The 13,609-nt window shown below is 59.9% G+C and overlaps 1 protein-coding gene across 7 annotated transcripts in view; it reads left to right on the top strand.

Annotated features, from left to right (window-relative positions):
• The window catches only part of ARHGAP39 (Rho GTPase activating protein 39), a 344,304-nt gene that overhangs the window by 255,825 nt on the left and 74,870 nt on the right, over positions 1-13,609 (top strand). For 6 of the 7 annotated variants that reach the window (XR_012901161.1, XM_075919971.1, XM_075919969.1 and 3 more), the window contains one exon: positions 8,285-8,377. The exons of the other annotated variant lie outside the window; for it this stretch is intronic. Coding sequence is in view for 5 of the 6 variants with exons in the window: in XM_075919971.1 (XP_075776086.1) it covers positions 8,285-8,377 (93 nt within the window). In the remaining variant the exon portion in view is untranslated. The remainder of the gene's footprint in view (positions 1-8,284; positions 8,378-13,609) is intronic. 7 annotated transcript variants of the gene reach the window in all.

Genomic DNA, 13,609 nt, shown 5'->3' with positions numbered 1-13,609 from the left:
GGCAGCCCCAGTGGAGCTGAAGCAGCCCGTGGCGGGAGGGCCACTCCCCCGTCCCATCGGTTGGCCAGGTTCATGTTTCGCCCGTTAACCAATTGACTGGGATTTGACATCCCTGGTAGGGACCTGCTTGGGCTGGGGAGATCCTGCCAGGGGGCCGGGCAAGGGGCTGTCCTGGCAGGAGGGGTAGCCGGCTCTCGGGCACCCAGAGGGGAATAGCCCAGCCCTCTCACGTTCCCTTAGGGGTGAGTCCCCGGCGTGTGGCGTGTGCGAGGGCAGAGCAGCTCACCGGGGGCAGAGGCCGTCCCTGCGGCGTTGCAGCCTCTCTCCACACGCAGCCAAGCCCCGGCCCGGCTTTGCCAGCTCCACGGCTGCCTGTCCTGGAGTCCACACGTGGGCAGCCGGCAGTGGGGCGCCGGGCTGGACACAGAGGGCTTCTTGTTCTCGGTGGAGTCTGTCCCTTCCCGGGGAGCCCCTGGCGAGTGGGCTGAGATCACGTTCTCTGGCCTTGTGGCCGCTGCTTGTGGCGGCGTTTCACAGCCTGGGCGTCTGCGCGGGTGACACGTGCCCTGGGCCTCCGAGCACGGGCCGGGCGAGCAGAGAGAGACTCTGGCCCCTTCCCCCCGCCCCCCAGAGCAGCCGAGACCTCGACTCTCGGGGAAGTTGCAGATTTGTTACTGTCCCACGCCGATCAGCGCTGCGCCCATTGACCCTGCTGGCTTCCACTTGCTGAGTCACAGGGCATCTTCTCCCCAGGTCCTGCTGTGGGCCCCCTGGCGCCCCAGGACTATCGGTCCCAGTAGCCAGGGCTGCGTTCTGCTGGGACCTGCCGCCTCTGGGGGGTTCCAGGATGAGCTGTGGATTCGCCACCTGGGGCCAGGCTGTTGTCTTTGGGTTCCTCCCGCTCCCCCGTTTCACTCTCGTCCCCCCCCCCCCCACCCTGCGGTCTCCTCTGAACGCTGTCGCGGCTGGTTCGCTGTCTCTCGGCCTTTTCCGGAGGCTCCCTCCGCAGCTCGAGGCCAGGGACCCCCTCGGTGGGTGGGTGTTGATTGTCGTGGCTGGGCCCCTCTCGCCTCCCGACTCGGGTGCTTCCCATCAAAGGCCCAAGGTGAATGGGAGCGTCGGTGGAGACCGCCTGTCCTGCTGCGCTGTGGCATGGCAGGCCCGCGGCGGGGCGTGTGACCGGCAGGCGGGAAGGCAGGCTAGCGGGCAGCGAGTGATTTGTCTGTGAGGGGGCTGGGCTCAGGCGTCTGGAAGGCCGGTGGCTTGGCACTGCACGATGTTCTGAATCAAAAATCGAAACCTACAAAATGAACGTGGGGCACGTTAAAGGGGTCCAGAGCTGCCGGCTGTTAGCTCAAGCGGGTGCGTGTCTAGTGGGGTCCCGCAGGGCCCGGTTCCTGCACGTTCTCTATTTACCGTGTTCATCAGCGAAAGAAAACAAAGTCGCCATCCATACAGTTTGCAGCTGCCACACAGCTGGGGGTGGGACTGCGAAGAGGTGGGCTCACTGTGCTGGCAATATGGATGGCTTAGTAGGGGTTTCATACGGCTGGGTGCATCCACGGGGGAGCAAGGAGCCGCCCTCAGGGCACGGGGGCTCTGCTCTGGGGAGCAGTGACTGAAAACGGCTGGGGGACTGATGGATAAGCAGCTGCATATGAGCTCCCCGGGCAACACGCATCAGCTAGCGGCCTCTTCAGTGTGGCAGAGGAAGGTCCAGGGGGCCACGTTCCGACCAGACACCGTACGTCTTTACCAGCGAGGGGAACTGGCTGTGGAGCCGTTGGCCGGTGGAGTCTCCATCACCAGCCATTGTCCAGTCCAGACCAGCTGTTTCTCTAAAAGAGCCGTTCTAGGGATGCCCTGGCGGCAGGTCTCCGGCCTGCGTCACACAGAAAGGCAGGCTGGATGCTCGCAGTGGCCCCCCGGCCTTGAAATCTAGGAGTCCCCCTAAGGACTGTCCAAGGTACGTGCCCCTTGCTTCCTCTGACCCTCCCCTGCTGACGGCCCTTCCCCGGCTCATGTCCTAGACGGGCTGCTCTTCGCAATCCCCGCTTGTGTTTTCCCACGGGCCTGCTAACCTGGCCGTAAGAAAGCCCTGTCGCGCTCAGCTGCTTCCCACGGATTGGCCCCCGCCCTCCCCCGCTCTGAGTGGTTCTGCTCCTTCCCGAGCTCTGTCCCAGAGCCCCCTTCTGTCACCGGCGCCTTTTCGCCCAGCTATGGCAAGCCAAGCAATTAGCCTCAGGCGAGAGAAGCCATCGTGTGCATTAACCCCGTTGGGTTGGTGCCTTGCAGGATTTCGTCACCCAGCCCCATACCCTGTAGCTGCAAAGATCCCACTGGCCCAAGCTCTCCAGGGCCTGGCCCTGGGCTTCAAACAGACTGAAAGTGACGGTAATTGCTGATAGTCATGCTATCCCGTCCACCCTTTAGCCAAGCTCCCGGGACACAGGAAGGGATCGGAGCTTGGGTCAGGCATGAAGAGCCTCTATTCTATTCCATGCTTCCTGGTTAGCTTTCAGTGAGTGACCTTTCCCCTTTGCGCCTGACTTGGTGTGCAAATGGAGTACAGTCCTGATCAGCAACTTCTATACCGGTGCTTCCGAAGAGCTGGCTTTTCAGAGCGAAAAGCAGGGTTCAGGACAGAAAGAGGGGATCCTGTAGCTCTGTCACCAGCAAACACAAGGTCAGATGTGCAGGCACAGAAAGGGTAGGTCACACGTAGCGGGTTGTTCAGAACTGGCTTTGTATTTGTTTATAATTTCAACTCATTGTATCCTCGTTTATTTGTAAGCGTTTTTCCCATTTTGGTTTATTTAAACATTCACAGTCATGGGAATTGATGGGAAACAATAATTATTTAATGACAGTAAGTGTAGAGATGCAAAAAGTTAAACCCTTACAACCATTCAAAATATGAATTGTCAACATCACAGCAAAATATACCAAGTAAGTATCATTACATCAAACTCCACATTCTTAAGCAGTATTTTTCTTATGTTGCCTCGCTGTAAATTTCAATGATTATCTATGGAAATATGTTTTCATGTGTGTCCAGTGAAATTGACGTTTACTGATACTTACCTATAAAAATAAAACCCTCCCATTTTTACTTATAGGCGGGGAGCAATATCCTAGAGTTCTGTGATACAGAAAAGGATTTAGGAGAAATGGTAGCGTACCAGCTGAATGTGAGAGCCCAGTGTGATGATGTGGCTAAGAGGGCAAATATAACCCTTAGACTTAGAAACGGGAATATTACATAGGAATAAGGAGGTGGTATTGCCTCTGTGTATGGAGAGCTCTGCAAAACTGCAAATATCCGCTTTATAGCCACAGGTATCTGCCTCTGTGGATGTGGATGCAGATATCCGTGGCTCATTTTTGTAGATCTGGCTGCAGGGACAAATTTTGTATCTAGAACCTTGCAAATTTACAGACACCCGCTTTATATCCATGGATATCTGCATCTGCAACTGTCAACGTGGGTATCCACGATTCATTTTTGTGGATGCAGATGCCAACACAAAGTTTGTGTCCACTCAGGGCTCTGTGTAGATGGCATTAGTGAGACTATTACTGCAAGAATGTGTCCAATTCTGGAGTCTACACTATAAGAAAAACTTATGATAAAAACATAAAAATGGCCACACTGGGTCAGACCATCTAGCCCAGTACCCGGTCTGCCGACAGTGGCCATTGCCAAGTGCCCCAGAGGGAGGCAACACAACAGGGAATTCTCACGTGATCCTTCTCCTGTCACCCACCTCCAGACAAACAGAGGCAAGGGACACCGTTCCTACCCATCCTGGCTAACACCCATTGATGGACCCAACCTCCATGAATTTAGCTCTTTTTTGAACCCTGTTAAAGTCCTAGCTTTCACCGCATCCTCTGGCAAGGAGTTCCACAGGTTGACTGTGCTCTTGAGTAAAGAAACACTTCCTTTTGTTTGCTTTAAACCTGCTGCCTATTCATTTCATCTGGTGACCCCTAGTTCTTATATCGTGGGAATAAGTAAATAACTTTTCCTTGTTCACTTTTTCCACTCCAGTCATGATTTTATAGACCTCTGTCCTATCCCCCCTTGGTCTCCTCTTTTCTAAACTGAAAAGTCCCAGTCTTTTTAATCTCTCCTCATAAGGGACCCGTTCCAAACCCCTCCTCATTTTTGTTGCCCTTTTCTGAACCTTTTCCAATGCCAATCTATCTTTTTTGCAATGAGGCAACCACATCTGTACGCAGTATTCACGCTGTGGGCGTACCGTGATTTTATAGAGAGGCAATAAGATATTCTCTGTCTTATTCTCTATCCCTATTATGATCTGGAAGCTCCATCTATGGAGCCACATCCTAATGACTTAACCAACCAACCAATGGGTGCTTATAAAGGTACAAATTGTTCTTATCAGCCTCTTATAACTTGAACAATCTAATTCACTACTTTTTTTCTCTTTTTTTTTTCTTTCCCCCCCTACCTCTCTCCCCCCTCCCCCCGCCACCTTGTCTTATTTATTCTTGGATCTGGACTTTTAATACTCCGGTCATCTGAAGAAGTGGGCTGTGCCCACGAAAGCTCATGGAACCATCTACATGTTGTTAGTCTTTAAGGTGCTGCAGGACTATTCGTTGTGTTTTAAGTTTTTCCAGATACAGACTCACTCGGCTCCCCCTCTGAAGCTCCACCTCTGTAGTTAGCTTTTCCAAGAGCGAAAGGTAAGAGAGGGCTTGGCTTGCTTCTGGTCTGAAAGTACCGACATGGGGAAGAGATTCCGGGTAGAAATGGCTCTTTAATGTAGCAGCGAAAGCGTAGGGAGCTGGAGCCAGACAGAGAGAGGCTAGAACTAAAGGCCACACTTTTATCAGGGAACAACTTCCTCGGGGATGTGATGGATTCTCCATCCCGTGAAGTCTTAAAATCAAGGCCAGATGTCTGGGGCTGTCGCTCAGAGTTACGGGGTCGATGCAGCAATCCTGGGGCGAGGTTCTCTGGCCTGTGCTACGCAGGAGGCCAGACTAAACGATCGCTGCACGGTCCCTCCCGGCCTTAAACTCTGTGTGTTTCCTGGCCTCTAAAGCGGGGGTGATGAGCCGGACCTAGGTCACGGGGCGCCAGGAGGTTGTTTGCGGAGCGTTTGGAGATGCTTTGCTGGAAGGTGCTACAGTCGCACCAGGTACTGTACAGTGGATAGCCCAGGCTTGGAGCAGTCCCTTGGGCCTGTTGTTCAGTCTAGCGTCTCTTCCCTGACCTCCCTCCAATTGGCAGCCCCCCTGGGACACCGAGTTGCTTTTCTGGTGTTAAATGCAGGTGCTGGTGTAACCCACCCACCTAGGCTGTGTCTACACTCACGGCTTCTTGCTCAAGTGCAGCCGTTCTTGCGCAAGACTCTGCAGAGCGTCCACACTGCCCGCCCGCTCTTGCGCAAGGAGATTTACAGTCCGGCGTGGTAAGAGAGGGCTCCTTGCGCAAGCGCTATGCTCTTTTGTGACAGGTGTAAGCCCTCTTGCGCAAGCGGGCAGTGTGGACGCTGGGCAGGGATTTCTTGCACAAGAAAGCCCCATGGTTAAAATGGCCGTCGGAGCTTTCTTGCGCAAGAGAGCGTCCCCACTGCCATGGGCGCTCTTGCGCAAAAGCGCAGCTGGCACACAGCAGTGTGGATGTTTTCTTGCGCAAGAAGCCATGAGTGTAGGTAGACAGAGCCCTAGTGTGGTTACTGAGCAATGCAAGTGGCACAGCAACAGTTAAGACCAAGAGACCTCACAGCATGGGCTGGGAGCCAGCTGGCTTTTAGCCGAGAGGGTAGAGGCTCCTATACTCAGCTCCAGAGGGCCCAGGTTCAGATTTGCCCGGGGGTGGTTACTCTGGCTCACTAGTGCTATCAGCTAGGGCCTCTTCTGCCTGGAGCGAGACTGGCTTGGATCCGTGGGGCTGTTCTGAGTAACTGGCCCTAAATCATTGCTTCTGCGCCGAGGGAGCGCTGTCTGCTCTCCCCCAGAGACCGTCCTGGCCACTGCAGCCCATCATTAAACAGGAAGGTTCCTGGAGCTAGAAACAGCAAATGGCTTTTGAAACCGATGAGTCACTGAGCCCAGCCTGTAACCCTGCAACCTGGCCCACAAGCGTCCTCTGGCTCCCCCTCCTTGTTACTGTGGCTGAAGTTTGGGCCCAGAGGCCTGGGAGCTCTGCCCTGCACCAGGGTCCCGTTGAGCCGTTTGTTAGGGTCTCACAGACAGACAGGCAGCAGGCCGGGCGGTGCCAGAGGGGAAACAGGCCAAGCCTCACTGCTCCCAGCGCACTGCCGGGGGGCAGAGCGAGGGCGGGCAGTGCACGGAGCCGCGTGGCATTCTGCTCGGTGGGACGCGGGGTACAGGCCACGCCGTGGCTACACCCTGCAGCGGTTGCAGCGTGAGTGTCGAAAGGCTGTGGGGGGGATTGAGGCAGGAGCAAAAGCTCAGGCACACGCACAGCCTGGGCCAGGGCGGGGAGTCCAGCGAGGCCGGTGTCGTGCCTGCTGCAGGGGGGGCATGTGGGGCAGCCGGGAGCCTCACCCCGGATTTGATTTCCAGTGTCTTAGCTGCGCCTTAATACAATGTGCTGAGTGCTCCGAATGGCGAGTCACTTCGCTCGCCTCCTCAAACGTTCTGGGCCTGGTAGAACCGTGTGGAACCTGCCCCGTGTTCTGGGGTCGACCCTCCCGCAAAGTGGTCAGCCAGGCCCTGGCGGGTGTATAAGGGGCCCGGCGTGGCCAGCCCGTCGGGCAGTGAGAGCAAAGGACAAAGGGGAGGGAGAGCCCAGCTGGGACATCAGGAACCTTGTTGTGTTGTTAATACATTTCAGGCATTCTTAACCTTAAAAAGCTTCTAGGAGCTTAGAGGAAACAATTTGTATTTGCTTATGAACAGCACAGGCCAGGCATGTGTGGGGCGCCTGTGTGGTTCCCCACTTGCAATAAGTAACTTTTGTGTACACGAAAATACACACACGCACACACACACACGCACACACACATGCGCACATGCACACACACTCTCTCACTCTTGCTAGGCTGACCTGTGCTAGGCAAATGAAGCTCATTTCATGTAAGTTGCCTTGCTCACTGCTGGATTGTGGTGCTGCCTGTCCCACCTACGAAAGCCCGTGTCTAGTAGCAACCCCTGCTCTGTGGCTGACCCCGGAGGAAAAGGCCGGTCCCTGGCCCAACACCCATTGTATTGTTTTATTACGGTTCCTTTTATTTTTCTCCATGTCGTTTTATGTTAACCGGAGCCCTGTTTTCAAATCCACTGGCACGGGATCTGTCCAATGCAGAGTTAAACCCAGGGCCTGTCCCTGTCCGCGCACTGAAGAGCCCATGGAACTTTTCTGCACGAGCGGGTCTCACCCTGGGGTCCTGACAGATCCCAGATTGGGTGCTTCCGTGCTTCCGGCCTCAGTTCCCTGCAGTTTCAAGAGGAGTTAATTTTTTCTGTAACTTTTGAAGAGCTGTTGTGTGGCAGTGTTATGGCGAGTGGCCACAGCGCTCCACCCCAGAGAGAGACGCAGTTCAGCAGCAATCCCAGCATTGTCTGAAGGAACCTGACACTCAATCTCAAGCTCTCTGCATGCAGGACGGCCAGAAGCAGCATTTGTGCACTGGGCGCAGGAGCAGGTTGGGCGTTTAGTGGCCGATGGTGTTGGAGAGGTGAAGGGACTCACCCGAAATCACACTGAGCAGGGTTGGGAATGGGTCCTGGAGCCGCCGGGCGCCAGCTCTGTGCATGGACCAAATGTGGCAGCTCTTTAGCTCCGCAGCCCACAAATGCAGCATGGCTGTTGGAGGCAGGCAGTGAGGCTGCAGGGACTGAGGCCAGCCCGCCAGCCAGATGGAAGTTTTCCAGCTCGAGGGCTTGCAGTGAGGCACTACGCAGCCGTGCTTGTCAATCCGCGGGGACGGACTTTCCAAGCCCCTGGATCCCCGCCCAGCAGCACAGTGCAAGAAGCGCTGCTGGTGCCCCGCACCTTGGAAACTCCGCCTGTAAGCCCTGCGGTGCCTGCGTGATCCCGGACTCTGCCCTCGCAGGGGAGGGGGAGCAGGCTCAGTGTGACGCCGCGGGACGACCCCGACGACTGGCACGGCAATCTGCTGGTGTGTCGTCTGCCCTCCCCGGTCCCCAGGGCCCCAGAGAAAGGCCTGGGGGTGCCCCCCCCGTGCTGCTGGCTTTGAAAACAGGGCTCTCTGCACGTTAACCCATTTTCTCTTTTGTGCTCCATTCTGTTGTCCTCATGGTTTTGTTTGTTTCTCAGTGACTCAGCACATTAAAGAGCTCCTGGAAAGGAACAGTAAGAAGAAATCCAAATTGAGAAAGAAACCCAAGCCCTATATCGAGGAGCATGATGGTAGGGTCCATGCCCCGGTCCTCTAGCACCTTCCTGTCCCCAGCGTAGTCGCAGGCCTGCTTGTCCTCTGCCTCGCGCCCGCCCTCCCCTTCACCGCTCTCTGGGCTGTGCCTGCACTAGGGATGAGACGCGTTTGTGGGGGCCTGCCACTGCTGAGCCTTGGGGAGCGGGACTGGCCAGGGGGCTGCTCTCCGTGCTGGGTGTCCTGCCCAGTCGGGCTCCACGGCGGGGGGTGGTCCGGTCCATCCCTGGGGCAGGCAGGGCCTGCGCTTTGCTTGGTAGCATTGGTGGCGTTTGGGCAGGCTTGGCCGCGGTGGGACATGCGCTGGCCGCCGAGGTGTCTGCAGAAGCGTTGGGGGCTGTGACAGGAAGGGGATGAATCAGCAGCAGCATTCGGGAGCCCCCAGCAGGGGCTCGGCGGGTTTCACCCTCCGCCTGGGAGCGGAGTCACGCAGAGGCAGGTCGGGGGTAAACTGCCTGCGGATTCGGGGAGCTCCGTGTTGGAGGGCGGCCGGTGGGTTGCGTGGATGGAGCAGTTTGTCGCGGGAACCGGAGGGGAATTGACGAGCCCGTTAAAGAACGGGGCTCAGCTGTCCCGGTTTGCCGAGAGAGGAACCGGCTCTTGGGCTGGCGGAGTTTTCTCGGCAAACCCACAGAGGGGAGGGGGAATGGGCTGCTCGCTCTGTGGGGCCCGACAAGGCAGGCAGAGGGGGTGGCGATGCTGAGCGATGGGCATGGAGCAGGTAAGTGCCTGGGAGAGCGACAGAAGCCCTGTCAGATGCCCTGGGAGCCGGTGCGGCAGGGGACGAAGCCGAGGGAGCGAGCGGTTTAATTCTGACGTTTCATTCCAGTGCGGTCTCATGGCAGCCCCTGTCTGTCTCGCTGGAACACCAAGAGCCGTGTCAGCGCACTGGGGGGGAGGGGGGAGGACAGCAGCCGCCTCCTCCCAACCCCAAAAACCTGCCCCCTTGAGTTCGGATCTTCCCCTTCTGGGGCAGGGCTCACGCCCGGCCCATCTCTCCGGCAGTGATGCCAGAGACAGGCTAGGGGCACGGGAGACACCAGGTCACAACTCCCACCCACATCCCTCCCCCAGTCCAGAATCCTCTCCTGCACCCAAGCACCCTCCCAGACCCTGCCCCCCATTCCCTGCCCCAGATCACAACCCCTCCTTCACCCAAACTCCCTCAGACCTCACACCGTCTCCTGCACCCCAGTCCCTTCGCCCGTGCACCCTTCTGCACCCTAGACCCCACACCTCCTTCACAGAGAAGTGCGGCCCTTGACCACTTTCCAAAGTCTTGGAGTGCCCCGCCCCCCGCCAAAAATGATTGCCCATCCCTGAGCTAGGTGCACGCTGACTGTCCATAGTTCTCCCTCCGGCCCGAGCCTTGCAGGGGGGGCTGGGAACGTGACTGGGGGTGCGTGACGTGCCCCACTAACAGCTGCGCTGCTCAGCACGTGCCTCCCCGTTCTTAGCAAGATTTCTCGTACCGGGGCACCCAGAGGCCTCCCTCAGGGCGGGGTCCCTTCTGGACGGGCGGCACAACATGGACGCAGAGGTGACGTGGGGCCGAGGCCGGGGGCAAGGCAGCCGGGCGCGAGGAGGCGGTGGGCAGGGCGCCCGCTCCGGCAGATGCTGGTGTGAGATGCGCAGGGTTTGGTCTCTGGGTTTTTATCTTGCAAAGGGATGACGCCGCCGGCACGCTGCCCCCAGCTGGCGTGACCGGAGGGATTTGGTGCAGGTCGTGGCAGAGGCGGGGCTCCCGGGAAGGCCTGGAGGAGGCTGGTGAGGAGCCCCAAGGAGCAGGGCGATTGTCCTGGGCACAGAGGAAGGCGCGTTGGATCCCGCAGGAGCGTTCCGTGGGCATCCCCCTGAGTCCGGACAGGAGCCTTGGAACAGCCCTGGCAGGGGCTGTCTCTGGGCGATCAACCTGCTTCCTGCTGCCCCGTGTGTGCGGTGCCGTCCCCTCAATACAGACAGTGTCAGCGCCCACCGACAGGCGTGTCCTCACTGTCACACTCGGGCTCCCAGTCACCAGACCACGGGCACATGTGGCTCTCTGCACCAGTTGGTACTGGGGGATGGGACTAGGCAGGGGTGAGGAACCTTTTTGGGTTGGGGGCCACTGACCCACAAAACAATCAGTCGGGGGCCACACAAAAGGGAGAAGGCGAGGTGCAGGAGTGGGGGGGGTCTGGGCAGGAGGTCGGTGCAGGAGCAGAGTGGGGGGGCGGGGTCTGGGTGGAAGATCGGTGCAGGAGCAGAGTGGGGGGGCGGGGTCTGGGCAGGAGGTCGGGTGCAGGAGCGGAGTAAGGTGGCGGGGTCTGGGCAGAGGATTGGGTGCAGGAGCAGACTGGGGGGGCGAGGTCTGAGCAGGACACTGGGTGTTGGAGCGGAGTGCGGGGGCAGGGTCTGAGCAGGATGTCAGGTACTGGAGCAGAGTGGGGGGGCGGGGTCTGGGCAGGAGGTCGGGTGCAGGAGCGGAGTGGGGGGCGGGGTCTGGGCAGGAGGTCGGGTGCAGGAGCGGAGTGGGGGGCGGGGTCTGGGCAGGAGGTCGGGTGCAGGAGCGGAGTGGGGGGCGGGTGCAGGAGTGGAGTGGGGGGTGGGGTCTGGGCAGGAGGTTGGGTGCAGGAGCGGAGTGGGGGGTGGGGTCTGGGCAGGAGGTCGGGTGCAGGAGCGGAGTGGGGGGTGGGTGCAGGAGCGGGGGGGGCGGGTGCAGGAGCGGAGTGGGGAGCGGGGTCTGGGCAGGAGGTCGGGTGCAGGAGCGGAGTGGGGGGCGGGGTCTGGGCAGGAGGTCGGGTGCAGGAGCGGAGTGGGGGGGCGGGTGCAGGAGCGGAGTGGGGGGCGGGGTCTGGGCAGGAGGTCGGGTGCAGGAGCGGAGTGGGGGGCGGGGTCTGGGCAGGAGGTCGGGTGCAGGAGCGGAGTGGGGGGGCGGGTGCAGGAGCGGAGTGGGGGGTGGGGTCTGGGCAGGAGGTCGGGTGCAGGAGCGGAGTGGGGGGGCGGGTGCAGGAGCGGAGTGGGGGGTGGGGTCTGGGCAGGAGGTCGGGTGCAGGAGCGGAGTGGGGGGGCGGGTGCAGGAGCGGAGTGGGGGGTGGGGTCTGGGCAGGAGGTCGGGTGCAGGAGCGGAGTGGGGGGCGGGGTCTGGGCAGGAGGTCGGGTTCAGGAGCGGAGTGGGGAGCGGGGTCTGGACAGGAGGTTGGGTGCAGGAGCGGAGTGGGGAGCGGGGTCTGGGCAGGAGGTCGGGTGCAGGAGCGGAGTGGGGGGCGGGTGCAGGAGCGGAGTGGGGGGCGGGGGCTGGGCAGAGGATTGGGTGCAGGAGCGGAGTGGGGGGGGCGGGTGCAGGAGCGGAGTGGGGGGCGGGGTCTGGGCAGGAGGTCGGGTGCAGGAGCGGAGTGGGGGGCGGGTGCAGGAGCGGAGTGGGGGGCGGGGGCTGGGCAGAGGATTGGGTGCAGGAGCGGAGTGGGGGGGGCGGGTGCAGGAGCGGAGTGGGGAGCGGGGTCTGGGCAGGACGTCGGGTGCAGGAGCGGAGTGGGGGGGGCGGGTGCAGGAGCGGAGTGGGGGGTGGGGTCTGGGCAGGAGGTCGGGTGCAGGAGCGGAGTGGGGGGTGGGGTCTGGGCAGGAGGTCGGGTGCAGGAGCGGAGTGGGGGGCGGGGTCTGGGCAGGAGGTCGGGTGCAGGAGCGGAGTGGGGGGTGGGGTCTGGGCAGGAGGTCGGGTGCAGGAGCGGAGTGGGGGGGCGGGTGCAGGAGCGGAGTGGGGGGTGGGGTCTGGGCAGGAGGTTGGGTGCAGGAGCGGAGTGGGGGGTGGGGTCTGGGCAGGAGGTTGGGTGCAGGAGCGGAGTGGGGGGGCGGGTGCAGGAGCGGAGTGGGGGGTGGGGTCTGGGCAGGAGGTCGGGTGCAGGAGCGGAGTGGGGGGTGGGGTCTGGGCAGGAGGTCGGGTGCAGGAGCAGAGTGGGGGGCGGGGTCTGGGCAGAGGATTGGGTGCAGGAGCGGAGTGGGGGGCGGGTGCAGGAGCGGAGTGGGGGGCGGGGTCTGGGCAGGAGGTTGGGTGCAGGAGCGGAGTGGGGGGTGGGGTCTGGGCAGGAGGTCGGGTGCAGGAGCAGAGTGGGGGGCGGGGTCTGGGCAGAGGATTGGGTGCAGGAGCGGAGTGGGGGGCGGGGTCTGGGCAGAGGATTGGGTGCAGGAGCGGAGTGGGGGGCGGGTGCAGGAGCGGAGTGGGGGGCGGGTGCAGGAGCGGAGTGGGGGGCGGGGTCTGGGCAGGAGGTCGGGTGCAGGAGCGGGGGTGGGGGAAAAGCGTCCAGTTAGCGCTTTGCTGTGTCCCAGCCAGGGGGAGGGGAAGGGGAGCAGCAGAGCGCGGGGCCTCTTCCTCCCGCTGCCAGGCAGAGCTTGTGTGTCAAATCTGGCCCTGACTTCCTAGAGTCATAGATACTAGGACTGGAAGGGACCTCGAGAGTCATCGAGTCCAGTCCCCTGCCCTCACGGCAGGACCCAGCACTGTCTAGACCATCCCTGATAGACATTTATCTAACCTGCTCTTAAATCTCTCCAGAGATGGGGATTCCACAACCTCCCTGGGCAATTTATCCCAGTGTCTCACCACCCTGACAGTGAGGAACTTTTTCCTAATGTCCAACCTAAACCTCCCTTGCTGCAGTTTAAGCCCCTTGCTTCTTGTCCTGTCCTCAGGGTGTGTCTAAACTACATGGGTACATCAATGGAGCCATGTAGATTAGGCTGATCGGCAAAGGCAAATGAAGCCATGATTTAAATAATCGCGGCTTCATTTAAATTTACATGGCTGCCGCGCTGAGCCGACAAACTGCTGATCAGCTGTTTGTCGGCTCAGCGCGCTAGTCTGGACGCTCCCGCGCCGACCTGAAAGCCCTTTATCGACCTCCCCGTTATGCCTCGTAGGATGAGGTTTACCAGGGAGGTCGATAAAGGGCTTTCATGTCGGCAGGGGAGCGTCCAGACTAGTGCGCTGAGCCAACAAACAGCTGATCAGCTGTTTGTCGGCTCAGCGCGGCAGCCATTTAAATGTAAATGAAGCCGCGATTATTTAAATCGCCGCTTCATTTCCCTTTGCCGAACAAACAAATCTACATGGCTCTGTTGACGGAGCCATGTAGTTTAGACACACCCTCAGAGGACAAGATGAACAAGTTTTCTCCTTCCTCCTTATGACACCCTTTTAGATCCCTGAAAACCGCTCTCATGTCCCCTCTCAAACG

This window comes from Pelodiscus sinensis, chromosome 2 (genome assembly GCF_049634645.1).
Source record: "Pelodiscus sinensis isolate JC-2024 chromosome 2, ASM4963464v1, whole genome shotgun sequence".
Taxonomy (NCBI): Eukaryota; Metazoa; Chordata; order Testudines; family Trionychidae; genus Pelodiscus; species Pelodiscus sinensis.
This window is presented reverse-complemented; position numbering and strand designations above follow the sequence as displayed.